Source organism: Perognathus longimembris, chromosome 20 (assembly GCF_023159225.1).
Source record: "Perognathus longimembris pacificus isolate PPM17 chromosome 20, ASM2315922v1, whole genome shotgun sequence".
NCBI classification, from domain to species: domain Eukaryota; kingdom Metazoa; phylum Chordata; class Mammalia; order Rodentia; family Heteromyidae; genus Perognathus; species Perognathus longimembris.
The window spans coordinates 22,901,548-22,927,210 of record NC_063180.1 but is presented as its reverse complement, the minus strand read 5'-3'; the positions used below and the strand labels follow the sequence as shown (position 1 = coordinate 22,927,210).

The following is a 25,663-nucleotide window of genomic DNA, read 5'->3' as shown; positions in this document are numbered from 1 at the left end:
AGACTCGGTCCTACGCAGATCTCCTCCCCCAGGCCTGGTCTCCTCACAGGACGCCCCCTCCCCGCTCTTCCTGCCGGGTTTCCTCTTGCCTTTTCCTGTCCCCCACCCAGTGCTGGAAGCTGGGGCAGAGGCAAAGACCTTTACAGGAGCAGAGGAATCAGGAATTAACCGAGGCCAGCCGAGCCAGGGCCTCCGGGTGCTGCTGGACCCGAAGCAGGGTAAGAGCCAGGGTCTTAGGGAGTGAGTCTACAGCCATCGTCCATTCTGGGAGCTAGCCATCCAATTCCCCAACCCTCTCCTTCAGCCAGACTATGGAATCCCAGCTCTGCCTATCTTCCCTCTGTCTCAGGAGTTCAGATCCCCTTCTCCCTCTTCCCCTCTACCTCATCCCACCATCCTGCATCTTAGGAGTTGGGGGGGTCTTACCCACCCTCCTTTAGGGCCATGCTATCTGGTGAACGCAAGGAGGGCGGAAGCCCCCGCTTCGGGAAACTCCATCTCCCTGTGGGCCTGTGGATCAATTCTCCCAGGAAACAGCTGGCCAAGCTGGGGCGGCGCTGGCCTAGCGCTGCCTCTGTCAAGTGAGTACCTGCCGTCTCAGGATGCATGTCCCAGTGCCACCTGCCTCCCCTCTGTCCCAGCTTAGGTTCCAGTCCCTGCTTTGGGCCATGTCCTGAATGCAAAAGCGACCTGTGGGGGCTGGGGGGGGGGAGAGTGCGAGAGGAGTTGGTGGCATACTGACTTGAAATCGGGGCACAGTGGCGGAAAGAGCTGGGTGAGGATTTGGGGCCAGGCCGGATGGACACCGAAGGCCAGGCACAAGGGGTTGATTCACTTTCCTTCCTCCCCTCCCAGTTGGCCTCGGAATTTCCCTCTGCAGGAACGGCCTTGATTTTTTTTCTCTCTCTCTCTCTTTCTCCCTCCTTACACCCCCCCCTCCACCCCGGGTGTCTCTGGCATTTCGGCCTCGGCTCCCATCCTATTCCATGCTCTCTGGCTCTTTTTGGCCTTCCCCGTTCCCCGACTCTGCCTGGATCGCGTCCTCCCTCACCCCGGACCCCACTGCCCGGTGCCTCCCAGGTCTTCGTCTTCCGACACGGGGAGCCGCAGCAGTGAGCCGCTGCCCCCGCCCCCTCCGCACGTGGAGCTGCGGCGCGTGGGCGCGGTGAAGGCCGCGGGGGGAGCCTCGGGGAGCCGCGCCAAGCGCATCTCGCAGCTCTTCCGGGGTTCGGGGACCGGGGCGACAGGGTCTGGAAGTGCTGGAGGCCCCGGAACCCCCGGGGCCGCGCAGCGCTGGGCCAGCGAGAAGAAGCTACCCGAGCTGGCGGCGGGCGTCGCCCCGGAGCCGCCCCTGGCCACCCGCGCCACGGCGCCCCCGGGGGTCCTCAAGATCTTCGGCGCGGGGCTGGCGTCGGGCGCCAACTACAAGAGCGTGCTGGCCACGGCGCGGTCCACGGCGCGCGAGCTGGTGGCAGAGGCGCTGGAGCGCTACGGCCTGGCCAGCAGCCCCGGCACCGGCCCGGGAGACGCCAGCTGCGTGGACGCCTTCGCGCTGTGCGACGCGCTCGGCCGGCCCGCGACGGCGGGCGCCGGGGGCGGCGAGTGGCGGGCGGAGCACCTGCGCGTGCTGGGCGACTCCGAGCGCCCCCTGCTGGTGCAGGAGCTGTGGCGCGCGCGGCCCGGCTGGGCGCGGCGCTTTGAGCTGCGCGGCCGGGAGGAGGCGCGCCGCCTGGAGCAGGAGGCCTTCGGGGCGGCGGACGGCGACGGTGAGCCTCGGGGCGGGGCCGGACAGGGGCGGGGCCAGTGGGAGTGAGCGGAGAGCCATTGGGGGCGGGGCACTGCCTGGACGGGCGGGGCTTGGGCTGCTGGGGTCAGGGCCCACAGGAGTCTCCTGGCACCTGTCGGGTTTGGATCTGGGGAGCCCAGCTAGGGTAAGACTTAGGTCTGATAAAGGGACGGGGCTTAGACGTAGGGTGGTGTAGTAGGCTTTACCCTGTGGGACTGGTAGCTTGCAGGCTCACCAGATCTGTGACTGGAGCTTTAGTAGTTATTTCAGAAGGTCTTGGAGGAGGCTGGAGCCTAAGGAATAGTAAAATACTCAGGAGTTCGTGGGGTTTCGGAGCAGGATGGGGCAGGAGTCTGTCTTCAGACTCTGGAGGGATTTGTGTTCTGTTTGTTGAAATGAAATGGAAATTGAAGAGAGCCAGCAGCTGGAAGACTAGGCATGCATGGAGTCCTTGAGGGCTGTGTAGAGCCAAGGGGCGCGGACTGTGATAGCAGGGCGGGGCCTGAGGGATTCGGTGGCTTGGAGCGTCCCAGTGTTGGGCCGGATGACGAATGCTGGCACCTGGGGAGTGGGTCTCTGGTGGGAGGCAGCTCTGTGAAGTAGATTAAGGCTGCTTCTGAAGAGCAGAGCCTATGTGGGTGGACAAGGAGGGCACCAAGAAGGGCTCCTGGAGGGAGGCAGGGTTCTCAGCCCACCTTGTCTGCTTGCGAATCGGCCTCTGGAAGATTAGTGTTTTTGCTGATAGACTTGGATCTCCCTCAGTTTGGCTTCTTTGCCTGATTAACCTAACTGGGGTGGGGGTGGGATAGGTGAAAGTTCACTGGGATAATGCATATAAGGGGCCTACATCATAGGTGCTTAATTGGGGGCTGGAGGCTTGGCTGAGGAGGAACTCCTGAATTGAAACCCCACTATCACCACCCCCCAAAGGCAATTATAATCATTTATCCCTATGGTGTCTGACACACTTTTCAGTGGGAACACAGTGGGACCCTTAACATGAGATTGTTGTCTTTGAATAGCTTACAAATTTAGTGGGGGGAAACAAATCAGTTCATTCATTGGGCTCCTTCCCACTGGGTGCTGATTCTATGGCAGGGCTGGGGTTGGGCCCCCAAAAAGTTCATTCTGCTCTGCGAGGAGAAGTTAATTTCTACAGCCTGTCGGGAAAGGCATTCAGGAGAAGGTTGCTTCTCCCTAAGGACAGTCTTCTCTTTTATTCATGCCGAGACCAGCCCCCAGTACACAGTAGGTGCTCAACACATGCTTACTACAAGAAGAAATTTCTGAGCTAAAAACTGCAAAGATAGTCAGGCGGGAAGTTTGCTCCAGACAAAGGGCACAGCCTCTGCAAAGTCCGAGCATAGCCAGTACTGTTTCCGGAAAGCAACTGACTCTGTGGCTTCTTCTGCCTCAGTTTCTCTCTGCTCTCCATCCCTTCTCAGGCACCGGCGCCCCCTCGTGGCGACCACAGAAGAACCGCTCCCGGGCAGCGTCTGGCGGGGCGGCTCTGGCCAGTCCAGGTCCAGGGTCTGGATCCGGGCCCCAAGCGGGGTCGGGCGGCAAGGAGCGCTCGGAGAACTTATCCCTGCGACGCAGCGTGTCGGAGCTCAGCCTGCAGGGTCGCCGGCGGCGGCAGCAGGAACGCAGACTGCAAGCTGTCAGCATGGCCCCGGGGGCAGCCGATCCCCAGATGGGCCCTGTGGACCCTGGCGACTTCGATCAGTTGACTCAGTGCCTCATCCAGGCCCCCAACAACCGCCCCTACTTCCTGCTGCTCCAGGGTTACCAGGACGCCCAGGTGAGCCGCTGCCCCTCCACCCAGAGGCTCCTGTACTCAGCTATGGTAGGGAAGCAGAAAACGACCATTCCCAAAGAAGGATTGGGGCAGATTCAAGTACGCTGGTGGTTCCAGCAAGGTTTCAGAGTGGGAAATGGATGTGGAAGGTAGATGGCTGGCAAATAGCGGCCAAGAGCGCCACTGGCTCATTTCATTTGAAGTTTGTGGAAAACACTATCAGAATACTGGGACTTGAACTCAGGGCCTGAGTGCTGTCCCTGAGGTTTTGTTTTTGTTTTTCTGAAGATAGCGCTTTACCACTTAAGCCACATAAGCCACAGATCTACTTCTGGGGTGTTTTTTTGTTTTTTTTTTTTTTTTGATGGAAGAAGTCTCATAAACTTCTCTATCTGGGCTGGCTTTGAACTGTGAACATCAAATCTGACAGGTGTGAGCCACCAGACCTCAGCCTCACTCATGGTAGTTTCTTTTCTTATTGTTTTTTCTCCTTCCTTCCTTCCTTCCTCCCTCCTTCCCTCCCTTCTTCTTTCCCTCCCTCCCTCCCTCCCTCCTTTCTTCCAGAAGGCATGAACTCTGGGCCTGGGTGCTGTCTCTGAGCTCCTTTTTTGCTCAAGGCTACCTAGCGCTCTACCACTTGAGCCAGAGCGCCACTTCTGACTTTTTCTGTGAGTTAATTGGAGATAAGTCTCAGGGACCTTCGTGCCCAGGCTAGCATTGAACCGTGATCCTCAGATCTCAGTGACTTCTGGATGAGTCACTGGCACCTGGCTTCATGGTAGTTTCTACCAAGAATTTCTCAAGATATCCCAAAGGATATTGAAAGGAAACTACTATTGGAAGGGGGAAATGTGTTTGGAATAATGAACAGATGGGTACAGGGATAAGTTTTCTTGGAAAGGTCCATTATTTGAAGGGGAGGGCTGGGGGCAATCCATTTTAGTGAGGGGGGGCATTGGAAGCTGGGTGTTTTATGGAACAGTCAACGGTGGGTTGGGAAGAACCCACTAAGACGAGGTGAAAAAGATGGGAGACTGATTTGAAGAAAGATCTCCAGGAGTCCATTCCTTACTCTGCTTCTAAGAGTGGCCTTGAAGCACTGACCATTCAGGGAAGGGGGGGCGCTTGATGAGTCCTCCGGGGTTCCAGGAGGTCACCTCGGGAGTGTCCGGAGGGGCAGGTAGGGGAGTAGAAGGGCCAGGCCTCCTTCCACAGAGGAAGATGAGCTGGACGCGTGTCCTCCTGCCTTCCCGGCTTTGCCCGCAGGACTTCGTGGTGTACGTGATGACTCGGGAACAGCACGTGTTCGGGCGCGGGGGGACCTCGTCGTCCCGCAGTGGGTCCCCAGCTCCCTACGTGGACACCTTCCTCAACGCCCCCGACATCCTGCCGCGTCACTGCACCGTGCGCGCCGGCCCGGAGCCCCCCGCCATGGTGCGCCCATCCCGGGGTGCCCCGGTGACGCACAACGGGTGCCTCCTGCTCCGCGAGGCCGAGCTGCACCCCGGCGACCTGCTGGGGCTGGGCGAGCACTTCCTGTTCATGTACAAGGACCCCCGCTCCGGGGGGTCGGGGCCGGCCCGGCCCCCGTGGCTGCCCGCGCGCCCCGGGGCCACGCCGCCCGGGCCCGGCTGGGCCTTCTCCTGTCGCCTGTGCGGCCGCGGCCTGCAGGAGCGCGGCGAGGCGCTGGCCGCCTACCTGGACGGCCGCGAGCCGGTGCTGCGCTTCCGGCCGCGGGAGGAGGAGGCGCTGCTGGGCGAGGTCGTGCGCGCTGCGGCGTCGGGCGCGGGGGACCTGCCGCCCCTCGGGCCCGCCACGCTGCTCGCGCTGTGCGTGCAACACTCGGCCCGGGAGCTGGAGCTCGGCCACCTGCCAGGACTACTGGGTCGCCTGGCCAGGCTCATCAAGGAGGCCGTCTGGGTGAGCGCCCCCAAATCTTTCCCACAGCTTCTCCCCGTTCCCATCCTTCCATCCATCCACCCACCCATCCATCCATCCGGTTCAGACCTGGGCAAATATAAACTACATCTCCCATGATGCCTTGCGGGGAGGCTGCTTGAGGTTTGAATGAAGAGGCCAGGTAGGATGCTGGGAGTTGTGGTTTCGCTGGGCAGGAAAGTCAGTGTAGTATCTACCTTTGGAGCTATGGGCGTGGTAGTAACAGGGTCATGATAGAAACCGCTATGGGAAGTGGAGGGAGATATCACCGGCTGAGAAGTTGGGAGAGATCGCTTATGAGAAGTGTGATGGGCCACCCTTTGAGAGTTTTGAACGATACCGGGCAAGGCATTCTTGAGGGGATAGATGAATCCATTAGAACTGTACTGAAAGTGCCAGGAAGAAGTCACCCAGAGCTGGGGAGGAGGAAGGGAAGGCTCCATTGAGCTTGGCCTAGGTTTGTTTGTGGTTTGTTTTTTTTTTTTTAAGTTTAGGGCGTTTCTTCCAGGTAAGAGACTATGTAAACAAGAGAGAGAACTCCAGGAAAATAGACCACTTGGGCTGTTTAAAAGAAGGGAGGGGAGAGAGCTTTCTGAAAGATGATTGCTACAGTGCATTTGAAAAGTGGGGAGGCTCTTAAGGTGTTCTAGAGAAACAAGATGACAGACTAGGTGGTAGTTCACACGTGTAATCCCTGCACCCAGGAGGCTGAGCCCAGAGGATCATAGTATGCCAGGCAAGCCTGGGATACCCAGTGATACCCTGTCAAATAGGAAGGAAGGCTGGGCAGCCGTGGCTAATACCTGTAATCATAGCTACACAGGAGGCTGAGCTGTGAGGACTGCCGTTCGAGCCAGCCTGGGCAGGAAAGTCCATGAGACTCTTGCCTGCAATAAACTACTGAAAAAAAATGCTGGAAGTGGTGCTTTTGCTCAAGGGTAGAGAGCTAGCCTTGAGCACAAAGAGGCTCTTGGGACAGCACCTGGACCCTGAGTTCAAGCCCCAGGACTGGCAAAAAAAAAAAAAGGAAGAAGAAAAGGAGGAATGAAGGCGGGAAAAGAGATGAGTGTTAATTCATGATTCCCTTTGCTGAGCTCCTGACCCTGATTCTGATCTTACTGTACTTACTTACTGCAGGAAAAGATTAAGGAAATTGGAGACCGTCAGCCAGAAAAGTAAGAGAACTGAGGAGAAAGATCTGGTGGGATGCAGGGTTGGGCCGTGCATGCATTTCTGCATTACTGCGAGCCTTCCTGTGATGCAGGTTTCTGTGCATCACTGGAATCTGCCCTCCTCTGCTGTGAGGTGGGCTTAGTCCCCAGCTTCCACCCAGCTCTTGGGGTTTGGACACTATGGTGGTGGTTGGGCGGGGAAATCACCGTTCTTTTCATTTTCTTCAGCCATCCTGAGGGGGTTCCGGAAGTGCCCCTGACTCCTGAAGCTGTTTCTGTGGAGCTGCGGCCGCTCCTGCTCTGGATGGCCAATACCACAGAGCTGCTGAGCTTTGTGCAAGAGAAGGTGCTAGAAATGGAGAAGGAGGCCGACCAGGAGGGTGAGCGCAGACATGGGTTCAGCCCGCTTTGTCCCCCTCTTCCCCCCCTGCCCCCCCCCCCCCCCGTCATTCCCTAAACCTGGAGATTTGGGATGCTGGCTGCCAGCTGTGATTTCTCCCTCTCCCTCCCCTCCCAGGCCTGTCCTCAGACCCACAGCTCTGCAATGACTTGGAGCTATGTGACGAGGCCATGGCCCTCTTGGATGAGGTCATCATGTGTACCTTCCAGCAGTCAGTCTACTACCTCACCAAGGTTAGCCTTGTCCCCTGCCTCCTCTTTATCCTAAGAGCACTTTCCCTGTGAGCTGCATTGTGTTGGTCTGAGGTCACTTCCTATTTGATTCAAGATTTCCTTCTTCTGACACATGGCTTCCCATCTCACCCCAGCCATCCAGTGTGATGATACTACTTCCTGGTGGAGCTTACATCACTTCTGGCCTTTCTTCCCATCTTTGCAGTCATTCTCCCCCCCCCCCCCCCGCTTTTTTTAAAAAGTCATTTTTGTCAGAAATTACGGCCTGGGGTCTGTCCCTAAGCTTTTTCACTCAAGGCTAGTGCTCTACCACTTTGCACCACAGCACCACTTCTGATTTTCTGAAAGTTAACTGGAGATAAGAGTCTCATGGACTTTCCTGCCCTGGCTGGCTTTGAACCACGATCCTCAGATCTCAGTTCCATGAGTAGCTAACATTATAGGTGTGAGCTACTGATGCCCAACTACCTTTTGTTTTGTTGTTGTTGTTCTGTTTTATGACAGTACTGGGGCTTAAATTCAGGGTGCACCTGTTAGGCAAGGTGCTCTACTACTTGAGTCTTTCCCCCAGTCCTTTTTGCTTTAGTTACTTTGTACATAGAGTCTCACCTTTTTGCCCAGGACAGACTATAATATTCCTATCTACATCTCCATGTGTCTGGGATGACAGGCAGCATGGAAGTCTTGCCAACTTTTCATCTGAGCTGCCTTGATCTCCATCCCCTAAGTGGCTGAGCTTACAGACATGAGCCACTATATCTAGCCTCATCATCACTTTTTCAAATCAGCCTTTGCTTGTTTTGTTGAGGTACCGGGATTTGAACACAAGGTCTCATGCATCCTAGGCATGAGCACTTTACCACTTAAGCCATCTAGCCCCCAATCATCACTGGTGGACAGGCTGATCATGTACCTAGTTGTTTTATCTTCTCACTCTCTCATTTTCCAAATCTACTACTTAGTTACAGATAAACAATCAAATTGTGTCAAGCAGTGTCATTCAAACCAAAGTCCACTTTAATCAGGTCTTACTTCCGGTGTCTGGTGACATAACTTCCTATAGTGCTGAAATCATGTCCTTTTGTGAGCCACAGGCCTTTTTGTTCCTGGGAGTGCAGTTCGTGAAAGGCCTGCTACCCTGCCACTCACATGCTCCTTGACCTCTATAATTGTTTCTTGTGCTTCTCAGGGTTTGGGCGCATGGTGGGCCTATTAGTGAAATAATGGGGAGTCTTTTGAGACAGTCTCTCCATTCCTCAAGCAGCCTTGATTTTGAAGCTCTTTCCTCTGAGTCTACATTTCCTGTCCATCTTTGCCAAGTATAGCTTTCTTTCTTCTTTGTCTCTGACCTCATTTCCTGTCCTTGGCTTGATCACATTTTCCACTGGCTAATTGCCATCCCACTCCTACTTCCTGATCCTCCATTCATTTTCTTTCCTTGGGGAATTCTAGATAAGTAACTTCTTCAGATGAAGGAGGCCTCTTTTTCTAATATCCCTTGTGCTCGCTCGCTCTCTCTCTCTCTCTCTCTCTCTCTCTCTCTCTCTCTCTCTCTCTCTCTCTCTCTCTCTCTCTCTCTCTCTCTCTCTCTCTCTCTCCCTCTCTCCCCCTTCTCCCCACCCTCTGTCTTTCTTTCTTTCTGTGGGTCCTGGGGATTGAACTCCAGGCCTGGATGCTGTCTCTGGGCTTCTTCTGCTCAAGGCTAGCGGTCTATCATTTGAGCCACAGCGTCACTTCTGGGCCTTTTCTGAGTAGTTTATTGAAGATGACACTTTCACAGAGTTTACTGACTGGGCTGGCTTTGAACCATGATCCTCAGATCTCAATCTCCTGAGTAGCTAGGATTATAGGTGTGAGCCACTAGTATCTGGTTCTCATTGTCTTTCAGTAAAGAACATCATTGGGATTTTGATGGGGATTGAGTTGAATTTGTATATTGTTTTTGGCAGTATAGACATTTTCACAATCTTCTACCTACCTCTCCAGGAACATGGAAAGATTTTCCATTTCCTGGCGTCCTCTTTGATTTCTTTAGATTTTGAGTTTTCACTGAATAGATCCTTTACATATTTGGTTAGATATTTTTGGTTAGATATCTTTGGTTAGATAGCCTAGATATTTTATTCTTTTTGAGGCTATTGCAAATGGGGCTCTTCTCATGATTTCTCTTTCTGTTTGTATGTTGTTGGTGTACAGAAAGGCTACTGAGTTTTGTATCTCTCCTTGTCTTTCTTGAGCTACAAGTCCCATAATGCACTAGAGTTGGGTAGACTTTGAAATACATAAGAAACTTCTAGAATGCCTTTGTTAAGACGAGTTGTTCTGGGACTAATAAATGCTAGAAACTCATCTATAAAGTAGGAATATGTTTGCTAGGTGCTTAATCCTAGCTACTTAGGAGGCTGAGATCTGAGGATCAGAGTTTTAAGCCAGCTTGGACAGAAAAGTCCTTGAAATTCTTTTTTTTTTTTTTTTTTTTTTTTTTGCCAGTCCTGGGCCTTGGACTCAGGGCCTGAGCACTGTCCCTGGCTTCCTTTTGCTCAAGGCTAGCACTCTGCCACTTGAGCCACAGCGCCACTTCTGGCCATTTTATGTATATGTGGTGCTGGGGAATCGAACCCAGGGCCTCATGTATACGAAGCAAGCTCTCTTGCCACTAGGCCATATCCCCAGCCCACTTGAAATTCTTAACTCCAATTAAACACCAAAGACACTGGAAGTAGAGCTGTGGCTCAAGTGGTAGAGCACTGTCCTTTAGCAAAGCTCAGGGACAGTGCTGAGGCCCTGAGTTCAAACTCCAGAACCAGTGTGTGTGCACATGTGGCACCCCCCCCCCCGCACCCCCCACACAGGGCATTTGTTGATGGAGTCCCTTCAAATATTGAAGGTAAAATGGACTATAACTCCCAGAGGTCTTTGGTATTCACCATTATAATCATACTCTGACACTCTAAGCTTGCTGGGAGTTGTAGTCTAATCACTTGACTTCTGCTTTTCTGTATCTCCACAGACTCTTTATTCAACACTGCCTGCTCTCTTGGACAGTAACCCTTTCACAGCTGGTGCAGAGCTACCCGGGCCTGGTGCAGAGCTAGAGGCCATGCCTCCTGGCCTGAGACCCACCCTGGGCGTGTTCCAGGCAGCTCTGGAACTGACCAGCCAGTGTGAGCTGCACCCAGACCTCGTGTCTCAGACATTCGGCTACTTGTTTTTCTTCTCCAATGCATCCCTTCTCAACTCACTGATGGAGCGAGGTGAGGGTTGGCTGATGAGCAGGGATTCCCACCAAGGTAGACACACCAGGCTCAGGCCTCACCTTTGGGTGGCTCTGGAGAACAAGTTCTGGGTACCGAGATCAAGGATAGAAAGGAAAAGCACATGGTCCACTCATCTATTGACCTTCACACTTCACCTTCCCTCACAGGTCAAAGCAGACCTTTCTACCAATGGTCCCGAGCTGTCCAAATTAGAACCAACTTGGATCTTGTCTTGGACTGGCTGCAAGGAGCTGGGCTAGGTGACATTGCCACAGAATTCTTCCGGAAACTCTCCATTGCTGTGAACCTGCTCTGTGTGCCCCGCACCTCCCTGCTCAAGGTGACTTCTGGCCAGCTCTGTTTGACCTTTGGTCTCTATCCTTCCATCCCAATCAGCAACTCTCTGGTTTTTTGTTCACTCTTGGAATTCCCCTGGGACCTCCTTGTGCCATCCTCTACTGACCCCAGACTTCTCTGTGATCCTCTTCCCAGGCTTCATGGAGCAGCCTGAGAACTGACTACCCAACTCTGACCCCTGCTCAGCTTCACCATCTGCTCAGCCACTACCAGCTGGGTCCTGGCCGTGGGCCTCCACCTGCCTGGGACCCTCCCCCTGCAGAGAGAGATGCCGTGGACACTGGTAAGGAGAAATGGGGACACAAGGATTGCGGCTGTTGGCTGTTTTCATTCATTAGGATCTAGGAGACCATGTTCTAGCCTCTTCTGATCACGGATTCTGGTCTTAGTCCTAAGCCTTTTCTTTTCCCGGCATCTGAAAGTGCTAGACTCTGCTTCCATCTCCTGAAGTTATAAGCTGGGGATTGTGCGTGTCTCAGTGGTAGATTTCCTGCCTAGCATGCACAAGGCCCTGGGTTCCATCCCAGCTCTGCAAGTACAAGCTCTTAGTTATTCCCCACCCCCCAGGGTTCTGTCCCCCTCTCCCTTTCCGTCTAAAACTCCTCGCCTGTCTTGCCTAAAAGACCAGGGGTGCATCCCCTACAGGAATCCCTAAGCTCAGTTCCCAGCCCTTCTCCAGGGACCTAGGTACCCAGTGACATTGCCCGTTTCCCAGGCAACAGAGGGTAGCTTAAATACAACTCCCACCAAGCTCTTGGACTCCTGGTTTGAGTGGACCCTTCTCCAGGAGTTGCAGGGAACTGAGTTTTTTTTTTTTGTTTTCTTCCGTCGGGTAAGCTGTTTCCACCCTAACTACTTCTTACTCGGTTTCATAGGGGACATTTTCGAAAGCTTCTCCTCGCACCCTCCCCTCATCCTGCCCCTGGGCAGCTCGCGCCTGCGCCTCACTGGTCCGGTGACAGACGATGCCCTGCACCGTGAACTGCGCAGGCTCCGTCGCCTTCTCTGGGATCTTGAGCAGCAGGAGCTTCCAGCCAATCACCGCCACGGGCCTCCTGCGGCCACGCCCCCATGAAAACCAATAGCAAGCGAGCGCGCCAACCTTGAAAGGAAAAAAGATTCTTGTGCTCTTACTCCTTGGGAGCCCCGCCTAGTCGCAGAGATTTCTGGGACTTGTAGTTCTTGCCTCCCGCTTGGACCACTGGGAGTTGGAGTTTTCGGGCAGTAGAGGCTGGGGACTGTGGGAAGATGGGCTTGAGATGTCAGCTGCGCCGAGGAGCAATAAAAGTGTGTAATTTGGCAGCGCCTCGCTTCTTAAGACTCGGGAGAGTGAGCCGTGATGGTTTTTAGAGTACCTAGGCCCCTTGCCTGGAACCAGTGTTGGGTCCCTGCCGAGCCCAAGGAGGTATTTATAGCTATGGCCTCAGCTTGTCCTCCTGCATGTAATTCAACCCAGGAGCTCAGGGCCCACCACACACCTCGGATCAGAGCCCAAAGCGTGCTCGGCCGAATGCCAGGCCCTGGCTCCTGCCAGTGGGGAGCAGCCAGCTCTCCTCACTCCTCCAAAATCCCCGCTTCGGCCCCCTTCTTCAGTCTCAGGAATCAGGGGTTCCTAGCTCCTCCCCCCAAGTTGGTTGCCCGTTGGTCACATGACTGAGCCCCAACATCTTTATGTCCCTAGCAGCAACTCAGCTGATCTAGGTATCCAGACACACACCCCTCAAAAGAAAAGAAAAAAAAAAAGAAAAGAAAACCCACCTTTCTTAAGACTATGAGCTTCAGGCCTTGAGTTTGAACTTTCCCCTCCTCTCAACTTAATTCCCGCTGCTGTGTCAGGGGAAAAAAAGGTGACAGGTGGCACCTGCTGGCAGGGCTAGGACAAGACCACCTGCCGCTGCTGCTCATGGAGGCCCCTCTGCCCCGCACCTGCTCCTGTCTGTCTGCCTTGCCCCACCCGACCCCACTGCCCCAGGACAAGGAGGAGGAACAAACCAGGGAACCCCAACGTTGGCCCCGCCCTGAGATCTTCCCAGCGTGGGTCTGCCACCCCTTCTCAGGGTCCCAGTTCTGGCTCCAGTCTCCCCTGCTCTGCCAGCTGCAGGCACGCCCCAGAAAGGGGGTGGGGGTGGGTGTCCAGGGCTGTCCCTAGTCCGGCGGGGCGGAGCCTGAGGCCTTCAGCGCAGACTGTCAGACTCCACCCGCCTGGGAGCCCAGCTACACGGAACCCACCTGGTGAGAAGCCCCCGGGGGATGAAGGGAGGGACCCTCCTTAACTGTTCTGTCACTTCTCAGATCCCCCATCTCGTTCCCACACACCCTGGTGGCTCTTACCAACTCATTCCCTTCTCAGATGCCTAGGGTAGAGACCTAGCCATTCCCCCAGAGACCTGCCCCCAACTAGCGCCGATCTTAGTTTCAAGGCTCAGGGGATCTCCTTTCAAAGAAGCAGGCACTCAGGCTCCCAGTGCCCTCAACAATAGGACCCAGGAGCCCCAGACTCCGGTTCTTCCTCTACTAAGACCCCAAACTTGGGGCTCCCATTCCCCCTTTCCCCTCAGACCTAGAAATCCAGACCCCAGCCCTCCTCCCTCAGATTCAAGGGTCCAGGTCTCAACCCTCCTCCCTCAGACCCATAGTCCAGATCCAGCCAGACCCAGACCCGCAGACCCAGGGATTCCCAGCCCTCTTCTTTTGGATATAGCACCTGAGTCCCCACAGCCCTCCACAGTTCTTGCAGAAAATCATCCAAGATGCCTTCCTCACTGTCTCTATCAGCCCTTTCCTGAGTTCACGCAGGGGAGCAGCCTCTGATCTCCCCCCACCCATGACCCTGCCCCCTGTGGGGACCCTGACTTTATCCCAGCTCAGGTCCCGTCCTACACTTGGCAATGACCCTGGCAGCTTCCTCTCAGCGCTCCCAAATCATCCGCTCCAAGTTCCGATCTGGTGAGAGGCGGCTCCCCAGGAGTGTGGGGAGGGGTCCTGGGGATGCCGGAGGACCCACGAGGCCCGTGTTTTCCGAAGGTCACTCATGCATAAAGGATGGGGTGGGTCACTGGAGACTAAGTAATCTAGGGGTCAGTGTGCAAGTCAGGGCCTTGTAAGGAACAACTAGCAGGAAAGTGGAGGAGCACAGAGCAGGGGGCCTGGGAGGATCAGTGTGGGGGTGGGGGTGAGGGGGACTGAGCTCTCCAGCCTTGCAAGTGCCAGAAGTCAGGTTTTAGTTCAGGGCAGGCACTCAGTGGATGAATGAATAGACTGGGGTTAATTCCTGAGCAGACAAAGGACACTCAAAAGTTTGCACACCCAGCCAAAACAAGAGCCAAGAGTAAGGCTGAAAAGTGTGCCAGAGAGTACAAATGGTCTGAGCATGGTGGTGCCCACTTGTAATCCCAGCTACTGGAGCAGTGATTTGGGGCTCCAAAGTCAACCTAGGCTGAATAGATGGTTAAAACAGAGAGGGCTGGGAGTGTAGCTCCAGTGGTAGAGCTTGCTCTCCTAGAGGCCCTGGGTTAAAACACATACAAAATGAATGTTTCAAAGGTGGAATACTCAGGGGGCAGGAGAGGGGGCTGGGAGGGGCCAGAGAAAGCGCTGGGATCTGCAGTCGTGGGGGGTGGGTACGGGTGGGTGCGCATGCATTAAAGGAGGCCATGGGCAAACAGGCCAGGTTGCCAAGATGATCATTATGCCAGGTTGGGGTGGGCACGGAAGGGGCAGGTGCAAGGGGGGGGCGTGGCGGGCAGGGCTGTCTAGCAGCCTGTGCGCTGGCTTGGCTGGGAGCAGCTCTGGCCTGAGGCTTTGAGCTTGGCTGGGAGCAGGCGGGAGGCCCCGGGAAGGGAGCTGGGGAGCAGAGAGCGAGGGAGCGGGCTGCCCGCCCACCCGCCTGCACGGGGTGTGTAAGGGGCCGGGCACACATCCCGCCAACAACTGTAGCTCCCAACTGCCTGCCAAGCCAGACTCCTGGACACTCCCTTCCCGCCTCTCTCCTCCTCCCTCCTCCTTCCACAGTTCTGCAGCTTCGGATCCACCGACGGAATCAGGACCCAAGTAAGTTGTGGGCTCTGGGAGGGAGAGGTGGGAGCCCCACTCCCTTGGGATAGACATCCTGAGTATATCCCTCCCTCCCCCAGATCCCTGCAAGCTTTCTCTAGCTTCATCCATCTGTTCTGAGCTGGGCTGACTGAAATCCCAGTCTGTCACTTCCCAAAAGATGGCAGGAGTCTGCCCCCCACCCCCTTAGCCTTTGGACCGTTACTTCCAGCTCCCTAACATTTCCTACCCTTGACAGATGCACAAAAGGGAGAGGGGAATCGTTTCTTGGAATGGAGATAGGCACCCCAGATTCCGTGCACACTTGGCACCCTCAAAACTATCAGGATGTGGCTTTCTGTTTCTCCTCCTCTGCCAGAACTAGGAGTGCAGCCTCACCCCACCCTGGCAAAACCTGGCATCTGTGACCCTCCACAAGACACCCCATGTCGACTCAGGACCAGATTCCTGATTTTTCTTTTCTTTGTGGTACTGAGGATTGAACTCAGGGCCTCAAGCTTGCCTAGCCTGTGCCTTAACCACTAGAGTCACTCCTATAGCCCCCAAACTCAGAGCCTGCGCTCTGTCCCTTAGCTTTTTCACTCAAGGTTGGTGCTCTACCACTTAAGCCACAGCTCCACTTTCCACTATTTGGGTGGTTACTTGGAAATAAGCTTGTTTTACAAACTTGTTGGCCCAGGTTGGCATTGAACCTCAGATCTCAGCCTCCTGAGTAGTTAGGATGACAGACTTGAGCCACTGGTGCTCAGCTGTATTCTGTTTTAGGCACAGGGTCCCGCTAACTTCGCTTAGCTGGGACTGACATGAAATTCAGGGTCTTCCTACCTCTCCATCCTGCGCAGCTGGGATACCAGGACAGAGCCACCATGTCGGGTACCTTCAGATGGAGACCAGGCTCAACTTGAGCCTCTTGGATTTTTGATCCCTGAGCCTACTGTCCTGTATTCCGGGGCACGGGAGGGGTGTCAGGCCCTCCTTTCCCACAGTCTTGCTCCTCCCTGGCTGGCTTCCTTCCTGCAAGCCCCTCAAGGTCCTTCCTCTTGTCTCCCTTCTTCAATGCAGATCCCTGGATCTCAGGCCCCACTCTGGCCCCAGCATTGCCTTCTGTCCCTGCCTCTTTCTTCTTTGGTCCTGGGGTTCTGCTTCCCGAGCCAGAATATTGTCCTTGGAGATCCTCAAAGAAGGTAAGCCTGGACTGGAGAGAGCAGAAGAACCCTTGAGAGTCTAGCCTTGATCCTCCTTGCTGCTTCCCCTGCCCCTCTCTGGTGTGGCCAAGCAGAGTCCACACTTTGCCTGGGGCTTTGGGGCAGGAAGGTACAAACCACCTACAATCACCTCACCTGCTTTTTCAGGGATCTCCCAAGGTCTCCCAGCGCTGGAGGGAGCCCACATCCAGAGGGAACCTGACATACCACCAGTACATGCCCCCGGAGCCGAGACAAGGGCCCAGGGCCGACCCCCAAGCTGAGGGGAAGGCCCTGGGCTCCCCAAAGCCGCCTCTGAAGATGGGAACAAGCTCACAGCTGCCATATCCTAAGTATGATCTTCATTTTGCCCTCGGGGATTCAGGAATCCAGGTCCCATCAACCCCCTGTCTCACATCCAAAACCAAGGGGAGCCTGGTCCCAATCTCTCCCCCACCGGGACCCAACTGTCCTGTCCTGGCCACAGGATCCACTTGTCCCCAGTTCCACAAGCATGTGTTTGCTTCCTCTGAGAGCTAGAACCCGTGTCTGACAACCCCAACATGCCTTTTCTCTCTCTATCCCCCCCCTCCTTTTTGTGCCAATACTGGGGCTTGAACTCAGGGTCTCCCGCTCTTGCCCAGCTTTTTCTGCTCAAGGCTGATGCTCTACCACTTGAGCCGCAGTTCCACTTCTGCCTTTTTTTTTTTTTTCTGGTTCATTGGCGATAAGAGTCACATGGACTTTCCTGCCTAGGCTGGTCTTGAACCCCCATCTTCAGATCTCATTGTCCCCCAGAACAGCTGGGATTACAGGCATGTGGCGCCAGCTCTCCCGACCCCTTCTAATCTTCGCCCCCTCCCGCTGTGGACAACAGGACGAAGCCCCCGACCCCCTCGCCACCCGGGGTCTGCGGCCCTCCGCCTCCGTCGCACAAACTGGAACTTCAGACCCTCAAACTCGAAGAGCTGACGGTGAGTTTGGGGTGTCGCTTCCAGGCCCCGAATTCTCACTCTGCAGACTCTAGATGTCGGGGGGGGGGGGGAGACCCCGACATCCTGTCCTCCGCAGGGTTCCAGGGGTCCAGACCCCTCCTCCCTCCGGTTCCGAATGCCCCGCCCCAAAGACCCCGCCCAGCACCGCTCCCCCCGCCCCCCGCCCGCCCCTCCCAGGTCTCGGAGCTCCGGCAGCAGCTGCGCCTGCGGGGCCTCCCGGTGTCCGGGACCAAGTCGATGCTCCTGGAGCGCATGCGCGGCGGCGCCCCGCCCCGTGAGCGGCCCAAGCCTAAGCGCGAGGACAAAGGCGCGGCCGCTGCTCCCTGGCCCCGCCTCAGGCCCAAAGCCCTGGGAACCGCCCGCCGGCAGGGCACGGTAAGGGGGTGTGGCACACGCGTAAGACCGATCAATGGATGACAGCGGGGTGGGGGCGGGAAGTGTAAAAACGAGTAGCCAATGAAGTATGGGGGCGGAACCCAGCATCCAAGGGCCTGTGAATGAGGGGCGCGGCTAAGAGCCGTGGGAGGCGTGGCCTATGGAAGAGCAGCCAATGAAAAGGCAGCATAGGGCTGGGCAGGAGCGGAGGGTAGGGCCACAGGCCTCGAGAGGGTGGGGTTGCTTCGGGGGCGTGGTTTATGGGACCGGCTCTCCCCGCTCCTGTAGATCAAGTCGAGTCCTGCGTCCCACCAGCCGCATCTTCCACGCGTGGCGGATACAGTGGTGGCAGCTCCGGCTGCGGCTGCGACTCTGGCTCTGGTTCCGGCTGCGGCTCCAGCCCCGGCTCCAGTCCCAGCCCCGGCCCTGACACCTTCCTCAGCCCCAGCACCAGTGGGCCTGACTCTGGAGGAAGAGCTGCAGGAAGCGATCCGGAGGGCACAGGTGAGTGTGTGAGGGACGGAGTGAGGTGGGGGGGGGGGGTCCTCGTTTATTTCCGGGAGAAAATCCAGGCTTCACGACACTGTCCGGTTTTTCTTTTCCTTCCTTCTTTCCTTCCTCCCTTCCTTCCTCCCTCCCTCCCTTCCTTCCTTTTCTTTCTACAGTTGCTTCCGAATCGAGACATCGATGATATCCTGGGAGATCAGACGGCACCTGAGGGTAGGAACTGAATCTCTCAATTTAGGGGAGAAGGGAGCCTGAAGTTCAGGACTCTCGGGTGCCAAAAAGGAATGGATGGGGTACAGGGCCCCTGGGAATGAGGAATCGGGCACCGGAAGCCAGACCCACAAGACCATAAGCTCTCTTTCATCTTCTTCAGACTCGCTGCCGCCCATCCCCCTGGACTTCCCAGGCTCCTTCGACGTGCTGTCCCCTTCCCCCGACTCTGAAGGCCTGTCATCAGTCTTCTCATCCTCGCTCCCATCCCCCACCAACTCCTCATCCCCCTCTCCCAGGGGCCCCACTGATTCCTTGGACTGGCTGGAGGCCCTGAGTGGGGGTCCGCCCTTGGGCTCTGGTCCCCCAGCCCCCAGCATCTTCTCTGCTGATCTATCGGACTCCAGTGTCACCCGGCTGTGGGACCTGCTAGAGGACCCGTGGTGATGGAGTTTGTGATTTCCAGAGACCAATAATGGGTGGGGGTGAGCAGAGCCTCTCTCACCATGCACAAGATCAGGGAGACCCCTCCCCCCACTCCCTACTTGGCCATGAACTGGTGCTCTACATGCCATGTGCCTGGACTTTGCCTGCTTGGCTTCCGTGTGACCCCCCCTCCCCTCCACCTTTCCCCATGGTTGTATGGTTGGTGATGAGAGGTTCATTTGCTGCTGGCCAGGGGCAACACGCTGCTTCCTTCAGAAATCTCAGGATGTCCCCTTCCTTCCAGACACATTGTATGGTTGCCTGTCCACTGGGTGTGTGTGGGGGGGGGAGAGAATCTGGAAGATAGTTATGCTGTATGGATTTAGGAAAGGAGCAGGGAATAGCTGGGAGGGATTAGAGAGGAACCAGACACAGGACTTGTAGTTACAGGTATGAGAGAGACTCACTAAATAGCCCATGCTGGGCTAGAACTCATAATCCACTTGCCTAAGCCTCCCCCGTGCTGGGATCACAAGCATGCACCACCACGTTTGGCTTAAAGCAGATGATCAGAGCTCATAGAGCTCTGTCCTTAGAGCAGAGAAAATAAATAAGAGAACCCTAGTCTCTGCTCTTGAGGAGCTCAAAGATTTACAGGGATCATATTGGTGTTTTTGAGAACCACGGTGCCCCCTGGATAAAATCCAGCAAAGGCCATGACTCTTAGTAAAGACTGAAAGGCTAGAAGGCATGCCACCTAGGGTCTGAGAAGCATTTTCACTGTCTCTAAGGATAAAGAGGCCTTGGTCCCTGGAACCTGGAAGACTGTATCTTTCTTCCCAGATCTTCGAAGAGCTGGAGGAGGCCTGGAGGGGCAGGGGACACAGGGCCACCAGAGGGAGCTCGAGCCGTCAGGATTGCTGGAGCAAAAAATAAAGGCATTAGGGCCATGAGCCTATGTCAGGCTGAAACCAGATGACAAAAAGGGCAGCAGCCCCGAAAGGATTGAGGGTGGTCCTCTGTCCATTTTCCCCTGATGACTTTTCTATATCTGACCTGTCACCATCTAAGCGCCTGTCTGTGCAGGTGTCTCCCTGTCTGGGTTCTGCCCTCTGTCTCCCTTGTTCTCCACAACACCGTCTCTGATTTGTCCTGTGCCTATTCCCTCCTCCCTGCCTCCATCTCCTTCCTTCTGCCCTTTGTTCTACCCCAACTAGCATGCTTTGTAGTCCCTGGAGTGTCTCAGGGAAACTGGACACCAATTTTCAGCTGGGTCCCTGCCCATTCTCCTATTGCTCCTGGGTTTGTCTGGAGGAGGGCAGTCTTAGGGGATACGAGCACACTTAAGGCTCTCCAAGTCCCCTGCAGAGCACATACCACATCAAGAGTCAGGATCAGGGGCAGAGAAGGAATTCTCCAGAAAGTTGAGATTTGGAATGTTAGAGCAGGCTTGGGTGGGAGGGCAGGTGTAGGCCTTATGTGAAAGAAGGGCTTGGGTCTGATACTTTTACTGGACACTTCTGTCCCCCACCTCTGAGGACCCTACGGGAGAGCCAAGTGAAAGCTTCATGCCCTGGTCCTACCATTGCTTGATCTCAATAATAGGTGGATTTTTGGGGGCGGGGGTTGTGGGGTTTGAACTCTCTGAGCTTTTCTGCTCAAGGCTAGTGCTCTACCACTTTGAACCACAGCTCCACTTCTGGTTTTCTGATGGTTAGTTGGATATAAAAGTCTCATGGACTTTCCTGCATGGACTGGCTTTGAACTGCAGTCCTCAGTTCTCAGCCTCCTGAGTAGCTAGAATGACAGACGTGAACCACCAGTGTCTGGCTGAATTATTTTTTCTTGCTTGGATTTATTTATTTAGGCAGTACCTGAACTCAGGGGCCTCATACACATGCAGTTTTCTTTCTTTCTTGGCTGGTCCTTTGTTACTTGAGTCACACATCCAGCCAGGCTTTTTGCTGGTTCTTTTTGAGTTGGGAGTTTCACAGGGTACTGGGATTGCCGGCATATAAGGCCACACCCCACATCCCTACCTGTTTCTCCACAACCACTCATTCGAACTGTATACAATAAGAGTGGAAATTGGAAAGGGGATTGCTTGAATTATAAAGGGAGAAACTTATTAATGACATAAGGTGACCCCCTATTCCAAACCTCAAAACCCTGCTCTAAGAAGAGTCAAAGTCACAGGCCAGAGAAACCTGCTGAGAAACAACTCTTGCCAAAGAGATAAGACATGGAGTTGCTCGGGGGGAGTACTATGGTTTTAATATGACATGGAGCCCCAGGTCCTTCAAGTGTTGGTGGGAGTTGCTGGGCCTGAGACAGCTGAGGACATCTGCAGGCACCATGCTTGGAAGGAAACAGCACTGTTCTCTTTCCAGCAAGGCCCAGCCTGGCCTCTCTGCTTCCTCCGGGGAGCTCCTGCCATTGTCATGGCAACCACTACCAGGCCCTCACCAGACCCAGACCCTTGTAATGTGACCTATCCCCAGTTCATTGTCATAATGGAAAAAGACCACCATACATAGGTTTCTCTCTCTCTTTTGTGCCAGTTCTGGGGCTTGAACTCAGGGCCTGGGTGCTTTCTCTGAGCTTTTGTGCTCAAGGCTAGTGCTCTCCCAATTTGAGCCACAGCTCTATTTTGTGGGGTTTTTTTTTTTGTTGTTGTTTTGTTTTGCTTTTTGTGCTTAATTGGAGATGAGTCTCAAAGATTTTTCTGCTCGGATGGGCTTCGAACCATGATCCTCACATCCAGCCTCTTGAGTAACTAGGATTACAAGCATAAAGCACCGTCCCCTGGCTTTCCTTTTTCAGAAAGGAACCACAAAAAGAATGAAACATTTTAATTTTTCCCTTTAACACTACTGGAAGAGGTTGTCTGCATGTGATTCTTAGAATTGTAGCAGCCCTTTTAGACCCAGGAGGCAACTGGGCTTAAGAGGGTACAACAAGAAGATGGGTGTAGTTAGGGTTCACAGAAAATGTTATTGAGCTGTAGAGTTGCCTGGAGCTGGGACTTGTCTTAATTGCAGCTCAAAGCAACTCCATGCAAGGGGATAGGGTCTCACTGCCCTCCTCACGCCCACAGGCTGCCAGGGACAGGGTGGCTAGTTCTTGAGTAGGGGGGACAAGTCGGCTGGGATCCCCACCCACTCGGGCAGGAAGGCTGCCTCTGGCTTAAAGACCGTGAGGAAGGGGGAGTCCGGGAGGGTGTAATTGGCCAGGTAAATGGTCTCTCCACCAGCCAGGTAGGCGACCCAGATGCCGAAGGTCCCAATGGTCATGATGGTATGGTTGCACTGCGTGAGCAAGGCAAAGTCCTGGGTGGGTAAATGCTCCTTGCCATGGCCAGCAAACACCACATCCCCAAAGGAGGCGTTGATGTTCTCCCTGCACCAGGCCATGTCATCGCTGGTGACCACAAAGACTGGAAAATCATAGCGAGCCTGGAACCAGTCCATGGCCTGCCTCAGGTAGTTCGGATCAGCCACCACCCCCTTCCACAGGTAGGGCATATAGTGGACATAGTCTCCCCGGCGCACATGCACACCCACAAAGGTGCAGGGCTGGCCCCTGTCTGCCTGCAGGCCCCACAGGAAGGCCTGGGCCTCCTCATGCAGATGTTCGTGGAGGCTGAACTCCCGCAAGATCTCGGGGCGCAGATGGTGGTAGAAGGTCCAGGAGGTGGTGAAGCCGTTGAAGCACACAAAGTTGCTGGAGATGTGTCGGTAGCGCTCCTCCATCCAGTCGTTGAGCAGGTAGTTATGCCAGGGGATCCATTTCTCTAAGGCTCTATGCAGGACTGGGAGGCTGATCTTGAAGATGGGGGCCAGCGTGCCATACATCTCTTCAGAGATGAAGGCTGGGCGCCCGTTCATCTTGGCCAGAGTGTAGAGCGTGGCGTACTCGCTCATCTGGTTCCCCAGGCGGCCTCTCACTTTGATGGTCCAGAAGCTCAGTGGCTCATCACTAATGGGCTTCTTCCATATCAAGGGTGGGAGCTTCACCACGGGAAATGACTCCGATGTTGGCTCTTCCTGCACACTAGTGGGTTGGACCCTCGTGGGGCGCTTCTGGAAGTAGAAGATGGCAGAGGCGATAAAGATGAAGATGATGAAGTGGGCTCTGAGGAAGAAGAAAGGTGCCTTCCTGCTGCCCGTGGCTGTGGGGGAGGGGAGAGTGCACATTAGGTCTCACCATGCAGCAGCAACCGGGGGGGGGGGGCTGGAATGCACCCCTATGGCTGTGCACAGATGGGGTGTGGGTGTGTGGGAGTGCTCGTCTCGTGTGTGTAAATTCTTGGCACATGGCTTTTGGCATGAATGTATGGTGTTCCAGTGTTTCTGCATGAGTGGATTTCACAGGTAGTTGTGTGCATGGTGAGTGCATCTGTAGGTGTCTATACATTGTGAACATACATGGGTCTATGTGAAGTTCTGCACTCACAAAACTTTTGTGTGTGTGTGTGTGTGTGTGCGTGCTGGTTCTGGGACTTGAACTGAAGGCCTCACACTCTTGTTTTCACATTTTTTTTTTCTTTTGCTCAAAGCTGATACTCTACCACTTGAGCCACATCTGAGGCTGAGATTTGAGGATTGCTGTTTGAAGCCAGTCAGGGCAGGAAAGTCCATGAGACAATCTCCAGTTAACCAGCACAAAGCCAGAAGTGCTTGCTGAATGCCAATAGCTCACACCTGTAATCCCAGATACTCAAGAAGCTGAGACCTGAAGATCTCAGTTCATCCCTAGCCAGGGCAGGAAAGTTTGAGATTCTTAGCTCCAATTAACCACAAAAAAAAAAGCTTGAAATGGAGCTGGGACAGCACGTAGGCCCTGAGTTCAAGCCCTAGGACTGGCATAAAGAAAAAGGCAGAGGTGGAGCTGTGGCTTAAGTGGTAGAAAGCCAAAGCCAATCTTGAGTGAAAAAGCCTAGGGACAGGCCTGGTAATGTAGATTAGAAGTAGAGTGCTTGCCTAGCATGCATGAAGTCCTGGGTTTGATTCCTCAGTACCACATACACAGAAAAAGCTGGAAGTAGCATTGTGGCTCAAATGCTAGAGTGCTAGCCTTGAGCAGAAGGTAGTCAGGGACAGTGCTCAGGCCCTGAGTTCAAGCCCAAGGACTGGCAAAAAAAAAAATAAAAAGCTAAGGGACAGTGCCCAGAATGAATTCAAGCCCTAGTATTGGGGGGGGGGGGGGAAAGGTGCAAGGAGCCAGTTTTTAGTGGCTCATGATTGTAATCCTAGCTACTCAGGAGTTTGAAATCAGAGGATTGTGGTTCAAACCCTATTTAGTGAAAAAGTCTAAGAGACTCTTATCTCCAAAAAAACTACTCAGAAAAAGCCAAAAGTGCCACTGTGGCTCAAGTGGTAGTACACTAGCCTTGAGCACAAATAGGCTCAGGGACAGCAACCAGGCCCTGAACTCAAGCCCCAGGACGACCCCCTCGAAAAACAAAACAAAACAAGGAGCTGGGGATATGGCCCAGTGGCAAGAGTGCTTGCCTCGTATACATGAAGCCCTGGGTTCAATTCCTCAGCACCACGTATACAGAAAACGGCCAGAAGTGGCACTGTGGCTCAAGTGGCAGAATGTTAGCCTTGAGCAAAAAGAAGCCAGGGACAGTGCTCAGGCCCTGAGTCCAAGGCCCAGGACTGGCAAAAAAACAAACAAAAAAAAACCCCAAAAACAAAACAAAACAAAACAAAAAACAGTGCTGGACACTAGTAGCTCATACTAGTAGCTCATGCCCTCTGAATCTTAGCTATTCAGAGGGCTAAGATCTCTGTTCACAATCAGCTTGGGCATAAGAGTGAGTTTCTGTCTCTAAAACTCACTCATAAGAGTGAGTTTCTGTCTCTAAAATAGCCATCAAAATTCCAAAGTGTATGCACAGCTCCAAGTGTTAGAGTGCCAGCAGTGATAGAAAAACAAAAGCACAGGGATTTAAGTTCAAGCCCTAGCACAAATAATGATGATGATGATGGTGATGATGAATATTAGCTGGGTGCCAGTGGGACATGTCTGTAATTCTAGCTACTCAGAAGGCTGAGATTTGAGTATTGCAGTTCGAAGCCAACTTGGCAGAAAAGTCCACGAGACTCTTGTCTCCAAGAAACTACTCAGAAAAAGCTGGAACAAGTGCTGTGGCTTAAAGTGGTAGAGCACTAGCCTTGAACAAAAGAACTATTGGTGGCTCACACCTGTAATCCTAGCTACTCAGGAGGCTGAGAACAGAAGATCAAGGCATCTCCAATTAATCATCTCCACTTAATCACCAGAAACCCGGAAGTGGCCCTATGGCTCAAGTGGTAGAGTGTGACCTTGAGCTGAAGAGCTCAGGGGCAGAGCCAGGCTCAGAGTTCAAGTCCTAGGACCAACAAAAAATTACAGTAAGTAATAATGAAGACATGAGGACTGGGGGAAAAGAGAAAAATAGAGGGAATTATAATTACAATATATTAAATGCCCATGGCGAAACCCCTTGGTACAATTCATCTACCCTTTTGTTTTTTTCAAAGTGAGGGGAGTAAAGCTTGGGTTTTGTCAGGGATGGGTAAATGGTACCCCTTGTTTTTGCTCTTCTCAGTGGGCACAGCTTCATCCTGGCAACTCTTCTGGATCTTTCACCACCACAGTCTTCCCAGGAAAGCCAGCCAACTCCTTCTCCAGCTCCTCCTTTAGCTTCCTTGAGGGGTTCAGGAGAGAGATGACTCAGCAGAATATGTCCACTTCTGCTATCAAGGTGCTGACTCTAGGGGTTTTTATACCCTGGGCGGGGCTCTGATTGGTTGACCCTATGCAAATGAGGGATATGACAATTGACCAATCAGAGAAGAGCTTCTGAGTTATGGTGGGCTACAGAACTCATACTACAGTTCTCAATTAGGTCTGCCTCCTGGCTGGGGGGCGGGGAGGAGTCACCTCCATAACTAGGGTTCTATAGAACTCAGGAGGAGGACG

General features: G+C 54.2%; 3 protein-coding genes across 4 annotated transcripts; 2 read left to right on the top strand and 1 right to left on the bottom strand.

The window, feature by feature from the left end:
- The first annotated feature begins 80 nt into the window (after window positions 1–80).
- Rasip1 (Ras interacting protein 1) lies at window positions 81–12,301 on the top strand. Of its 2 annotated transcripts, none has more exons than XM_048329892.1 (12): window positions 81–218; window positions 441–581; window positions 1,081–1,766; window positions 3,232–3,587; window positions 4,851–5,504; window positions 6,660–6,697; window positions 6,923–7,074; window positions 7,224–7,327; window positions 10,338–10,581; window positions 10,752–10,924; window positions 11,077–11,224; window positions 11,817–12,301. In XM_048329892.1, the coding sequence occupies exons 2-12, from the start codon at window positions 445–447 to the stop codon at window positions 12,014–12,016; spliced, it is 2,892 nt and encodes a 963-aa protein (XP_048185849.1). In that variant the 5' UTR covers window positions 81–218; window positions 441–444; the 3' UTR covers window positions 12,017–12,301. The 2 variants fall into 2 exon arrangements, with proteins under 2 accessions (XP_048185849.1, XP_048185847.1); XM_048329890.1 differs by having other exon boundaries at window positions 7,212–7,327; window positions 11,817–12,299.
- A 1,528-nt stretch (window positions 12,302–13,829) lies between these two features.
- Mamstr (MEF2 activating motif and SAP domain containing transcriptional regulator) lies at window positions 13,830–19,622 on the top strand. Its single transcript, XM_048329908.1, has 9 exons — window positions 13,830–13,887; window positions 14,953–14,991; window positions 16,057–16,178; window positions 16,347–16,531; window positions 17,056–17,152; window positions 17,351–17,548; window positions 17,837–18,052; window positions 18,214–18,268; window positions 18,429–19,622. The coding sequence occupies exons 1-9, from the start codon at window positions 13,830–13,832 to the stop codon at window positions 18,710–18,712; spliced, it is 1,254 nt and encodes a 417-aa protein (XP_048185865.1). The 3' UTR covers window positions 18,713–19,622.
- Window positions 19,623–21,487: 1,865 nt separating this feature from the next.
- On the bottom strand, window positions 21,488–22,887 carry LOC125368096 (galactoside alpha-(1,2)-fucosyltransferase 2-like). Its single transcript, XM_048368952.1, has 2 exons — window positions 21,787–22,887; window positions 21,488–21,500 (listed from the first exon to the last, which is right to left on the bottom strand). The coding sequence occupies exon 1, from the start codon at window positions 22,885–22,887 to the stop codon at window positions 21,808–21,810; it is 1,080 nt and encodes a 359-aa protein (XP_048224909.1). The 3' UTR covers window positions 21,488–21,500; window positions 21,787–21,807.
- Between the last annotated feature and the right edge of the window lie 2,776 nt (window positions 22,888–25,663).